This window comes from Microplitis mediator, chromosome 1 (genome assembly GCF_029852145.1).
Source record: "Microplitis mediator isolate UGA2020A chromosome 1, iyMicMedi2.1, whole genome shotgun sequence".
Lineage (NCBI taxonomy): Eukaryota > Metazoa > Arthropoda > Insecta > Hymenoptera > Braconidae > Microplitis > Microplitis mediator.
In genome coordinates, this window is record NC_079969.1 from 11,055,641 (window position 1) to 11,061,561 (window position 5,921).

At 26.0% G+C, this 5,921-nt stretch overlaps 1 protein-coding gene across 2 annotated transcripts; it reads right to left on the reverse strand.

The window, feature by feature from the left end:
• Nucleotides 1-1,405: 1,405 nt before the first annotated feature.
• On the reverse strand, nucleotides 1,406-2,586 carry LOC130673643 (GATA zinc finger domain-containing protein 8-like). Of its 2 annotated transcripts, XR_008990921.1 has the most exons (4): nucleotides 2,394-2,586; nucleotides 2,015-2,267; nucleotides 1,670-1,925; nucleotides 1,406-1,585 (listed from the first exon to the last, which is right to left on the reverse strand). XR_008990921.1 is itself a non-coding variant. In XM_057478757.1 (3 exons), the coding sequence occupies exons 1-3, from the start codon at nucleotides 2,534-2,536 to the stop codon at nucleotides 1,908-1,910; spliced, it is 414 nt and encodes a 137-aa protein (XP_057334740.1). In that variant the 5' UTR covers nucleotides 2,537-2,586; the 3' UTR covers nucleotides 1,406-1,907. The 2 variants fall into 2 exon arrangements, 1 of the variants encoding a protein (XP_057334740.1); XM_057478757.1 differs by having other exon boundaries at nucleotides 1,406-1,925.
• Nucleotides 2,587-5,921: the final 3,335 nt, after the last annotated feature.

Below are 5,921 nucleotides of genomic sequence, written 5' to 3' on the forward strand. Positions count from 1 at the left end.
TATTTATATTGTTTCCAACAACTCCACAAAATTGCAAAATGTGTCAAATTTTTTGACTTCAGCATGGATTTGAAATCGTTATTTGACTGTACTATATTAAGTACTTTATAGCAGTCAAGTACCAATTTTAAAAAATCTAGGGATATTATTATTATTATTATTATATAATAGTAAATGATTTTTTATAATATTTTTTACGAGTGTGTGAACACAGCGGTCGATACAATAACTTGTTCCCAACCCTATACAAAAATTGCGGTACTTTTTGAGTACACTCAATGTATAAATGTACTATTATTATTATTGAAAGGAAACTTATTTTATGCGTTGATAGATTTTAGATTTATAAATTTAGGCGAGCACATTATTTACTTTTTATTTAATTCCTGTAGTTGTTTTTTTCTTATTTTATAGTTTACATTGTCGCAAACACCAACAATATATATAACGTATTTCGTCTCCTACTGTTATGAGCAAATTTGATTTTATCTAAGTTAATTTAACAACATCAATATATACGTTTTATGCGAGATTTCATCAATTTTACTCACTTTTTTATGTTTCATTCTTCTTTCACGTAATTTTTTTTTTGTAAACTCAAATCAAAAAGAACTCATAAGTTATTTTATGTTTCCATTAAAAATATTGTATAAATTAGTATTTTTTGTTCATGAGACCTATTTGTCCCATTTTTTCCTGAATATATGCCAAAAACTATATGTTGTACGTAATTTGATACTTCCAAAAAAATAACTATTGTGATCAAAATTGAATTAAAATTTTTTCAAGCGTGAAAAATGAAATAACATTCAAATTAACAATGTAAAACCGATTCAATTTTTTTCCCACCACAAGTTTAAGAATAAAAACTATTTTATAATACTCTATAAAAATAGGAAAATGACATGAGAGAAAATATACGATTTTTCAAAATAAAAGTGAATCTCAACTGATATTCTATAAAATATATATAAAAACGATTATTATATATGAAGATATCAACGTGATATACATAGTAAATGTTATATACGGGCTATTTGAAGGTTTAAGTACTTCTTAAGACTGTATTTAAAATGTATACTTGTTGCACATTGTAATACTATCCCTATTTGATCCTTTTATGTTATAAAATCCTTGGGGTGTCTAAATAAATGCAAAAGAGACGCTCGAAATTCTCATTCTAAAGACACTTCTAATTTCTTTTTATTTTTCTTCTTATATAAATCAATGGTTTAAAATATGTACTTGGGTTTAAAGAAAAGATAATAAAAAATAAATCATTTGGATATCTCAATTAACTTGCATATTAATAAAATAATTAAGTTACTTATGAATTTTTGGTAAATGTTTAATAAAAAAGATGTTTACATATTTAGTGTGAATAAATATGAAAAATAATCATGATAATTTTAGCAAGTAGAATAGAGATATTAGAGTGTACGCGGCATTTAACAATAGTTTTTGTAGTGTGTAGTATGTGCACAAGCACTTGGTTGGTGTGTTAAATAAAGAGAGTAAAGTTGCACAAATGCACAGCGGGACGTTCAAGCTCTTGAGATTCAGCTACTTGATATGAGTGTCTATGCTACGGGAACGGGATTGTAATATGTCTCTACTGATACTTAGAATACAAATACATATATATATATATATATTAAAGAAAAATTACTTTCATGGTCTTTATATTTATTTTTGAAATCATGTACCCGATTCATGCTTTAAAATTTACAATGATACAATTTTACGTTATGTCTTGTTGGGAGGTTGTCCGGTACCACAAGTAATGCCAATAAGTAATAGTTTACAATGTTTATTCATGTCAATTAATTTTTAGTTAATTATTTTACTTGATACATAATATTTATATTTAAATAAATTCTCTACTCATCATTTAATTTTATTAATAATTAATTTAAAAATACTATCTGAAAAAAAAAAATTTCAAGTTTTTCATTAATTATTTTATTAATCGTTAACAAAAAAAAGTTATAAATTATTGAAATAAAATAATTACCGGTTCCATTTTAAAAAATGTTTCTTTATTCATTCGATTCATTGATTGATCAATATTGCCATCACTATCAAAATTAATGGTAGTTTCAAGATCAATTAATCTTGGTACTTTTTTGTAAGCACCTAAATAAATTATACTATTATTATCAGAATTTTTTATATTTTTTGTTTTTAAATTTTCATTATTATTATTTATATTTTGTTGTAATTCAGTATTTGATGTTTTTGATCGTGTTGCATATGGATGATGATATCTAAAGCATTAAAAAATACATATTTTTATTTTTCATTAAATTAATAATTAGAGGAATTAGGGGTATATAAAACTAAAATAGAAAATATTTAGCAAAAATTAATTTAAAATTATTATTTTAAATTACCGTGAATTCAATGTTGTAGAAAAATGTTTAACATTATTTTTAATGAAACGTGAGTAATAATAATTATCGTGTTCGTTATTATTTTTTGATGACTTAAACGGAAAACGTGAGTTTTTTTTTCTTCTCTTACGATGTCTCACCATTATGTTAAAAAAAAAAAAGAATTAATTATTTAGATGTAAATATATATAAATGTTTCTCAATATGATAAAAAAAAAAAAAAAAAAAAAAAAGAAAAACTCGTTTTGCGGTATTTGTTTGTTTAAAAAAATTGAATATAAATTTTCAATAACAATCCCTAATAGCTAGCTTAGCTTTTTGTTAGCTTTAAAATAGTTACCTATTTAAAGTCAACTTTTTGCTATTTCTAAATGTTAACAAAAAGTATTTTTTCAAAAAGGTAACTCTTAAAAGTTCTGTTAAAGTTACCATAAAAATGTTAACTAAGTATAATATGAAAAGAGTTAGCAAAATGTTACCATAAAATGTAGTGATAAATGATGTCTTTTTAAAGTTATCGATAAATAAAAGTTACCACTATAACGTTGATAATTTGTCATTCCAAAAATGTTACATATATTTTCCAATACTGATAGTAGTAAAGAGTACTTCAATTTTGTCACATCCCTTAGATGCCATTACTTTAATATTCAAAACTTCCATATAATTCTTGAAAAAATTAAAAACCACGGTATCATACATAGTACAGAAAATATGGTATAATGTTTAATAATACATTCATGAGCAATAATTCTATTTGGGTGGTTTTGCTTGTAGGAAAAATTAAAAAAGTAATAGCGTACTTTTGTATGAAAATTTGTATATAAAATGATAATGAACTGAATATAAATTGTAAAAAATTATTTATAAAGTCTATAGAAAATATTTTAATGAATAATATTAATGGCTCTTTACTCTGTTAAAAGTTCTTCCAATTTTCAAGGATAATTTTCATGGAAATTTAATAAAATTTATTAATTTTACATGAATATCAATTTTTCACATAATTTATAAAATTAAAGTTTAATCTTTGATGAAAATACAATAAACGTATTAAGGTAGTAGTATTAAGGCCATTCTAAGACAGTGCCTCCCACTTTTAAAAAATTTTCAATTGTAATGACCGTATTAGAATTTTGATAATTAATTTTAAAAAAGTTAAAGCATTAATTGCAAAAGGGCAACACAGTTACAATTTCGCTTAGACATAGATTTTAAAAATAATTATTTACAGTTGATATCAGTTAGGAGTTAAACAAAATTTGGAAAATAAATTTCATTAAAATCTTCATGTCAATTTTATAATTTGAATTTTCAAATTTTGTAGGCTAAAGTTTATTTACCAATTTTCGTTTAATTCCTATTTGATAACAACTGTGAGTAATTTTTTTTAAATTCCATGTCGACAAAGTTGTAACTGCGTTGTCCTTTTTCAATTAATGCTTTAATTTTTTTGAAATTAATTAATAAAATTTTAATACGATTATGACAGTTCAAGGTGTTTAAATATTTTTAAAAAGCGGGGGTCACTGTCTGAAAATGCCCTTAAGGGTCGGCAGTACTAAACGAATTTTCAAATTTTACTTTTCTAATTACGTTTTGAATAATTACGTCACTCAAATGATGAAAATCTTCCGAAAAAGTTTGTCTTTCACATTTTTTCGGAAGCTATAAAAATTTCTGTAATAACTATTGATTAATAAATTAAAAGAAAAGTAAAATTCAAAAATTCGTTTGGTACGGCCCAGCCTTAAGTTAAATTTCAAATTAAATAACGTTATCTTGCAGCCAGAATGGAAAGTAGATTTTTTGAAAATTTTTAATGAAAATTAGTTTTAAAATCAAGTTACAATAAGAAATTTAAAAATAATTTTTCTTAAATTTACTTGATATTAAGAATTTTCTCCACGCTTTTTATATAAATTAGCGGCATCTAGCTTTCGAATTGAACGTTTAAACATATTACCATTTGTTGCTTCTTATTTACCGGCGGTAAATTACCGCGCTTGCCCTGATAGCCACCCTAACCGTGTTAACACAAGCTACTGCCGTATTCTAAAGGTAACTTAAAGGAAAGTGTTGGAGAGCAAGCAGTTACCTTTAAGTTGACAGTAAATTGTCTGTAACTTTTTATTCAATTTGACTACAAGTATTATTGTCAGACAATGACGTTAAGTTGATTGAAAGTTTCACTTCAAATTGACGACAAGTTTTTCTGTCAATTTACATTCAAGCTACTGCCGTATTACGAAGCCAACTTAAAGGAAAGTATTATCCAGCCAAGCTTGCCAGAAACTTGTTGTTAAGTTAGCCGTAAATGTTTCACTGCAGAACTTGATGAGCAATTATATTTAGAGTGTGGCTATCAGGGCAAATTCACTTCAAAAGTTGTATACAAATTTTCGTCAAAAATGGAAATGCTTGAAGTTGACGGACATTTGACGAAAAATTCAAGTAATCTTTTATTAGGTTTTTTTTTCTAGTAAAATAAGTTACCTCTAAATTGATGAAAAATTAACCGCAAATTTTTCTTTCCAATTTTTGCTGTCAAATTGTCGGCAAATTCGGGCAGCAAACTTCGGTAATTTTAATTGTCAAATTACTATCAATTTCAAACCCAAGTGGCTATTAGAGCTGATTAATAGACTAGCATTTATCCCTAGAGAAAGGTCCCTGATTAAAAAAAATGATTAAAAATGATTTCACACGTTAAATGTCCATAAGAGACAGGATTAGAAATGATTTGAAGGATTAAGAAGTATTTAAAATGATTAAAAAATAAATCATTTTAAATACTTTTTAATCATTTTTTTTAATCAGGGGTACCAGCGACAAAATTTAACATTGGGATAAACGGATAAAGATTGGATCCAACCTCCCAATAGTAACCTTGGAATAAATGGGTGTGCCCGTTTATTTCTACAAAGAATGAATATTTATTTAATCCGTTTTCAAAAAACAGACATTTTAACTATTATTATCTTTCAATCGGTACATATATCTTGCATTTATTGAATTTAACTCTACGGTTCTCAAAATTTTTGACCGCAAAATCTATTAATTCTATTTCTAGTAACGAAATTATATGTAGGTATTCTGTGTTTATTTATAATTTACTACAATTCTTCTCTCATCTCCATCACCTTTGGGCATGCCCGTACAGCCAATGTTTGTGGACTGAGTAGTATTGGCGGGACTCAGCTGATATTTGAATGTGTTGTTTTCTATTTTATTCCTCGTCTATTGTAATGTGTGTTAAGTTTATGGTGTTTTTAATGTCTGACAAATTTTGTTATTTTCTTCAAAATTTTTTCTTCGTTTGAAAATGCAATGTTTCTGATGTCGGGACTGTCCTTGACTTTGATTGAGTTGAGATACTCGTTTGTGCATAGGTGTCCTAATCTCAGACGGTTGATGAATGTAATTTCCACCCTTTTTAGGTTTAGATTCTCGACCCAAGCTTTCTTTGTGTAGTTATTTTGTGAGTCTTTGAATTTCCAGTACTTGCGTCCAGAATTTCTTGGCCCG

Coding starts and splice junctions, on each gene's coding strand:
- LOC130673643 (XM_057478757.1), bottom strand. CDS start 2,536: ATGGTGAGACATCGTAAGAGAAGAAAAAAAAACTCACGTTTTCCGTTT. Junction 2,268..2,393: donor TCTACAACATTGAATTCACG/GTAATTTAAAAT, acceptor TTAATGCTTTAG/ATATCATCATCCATATGCAA.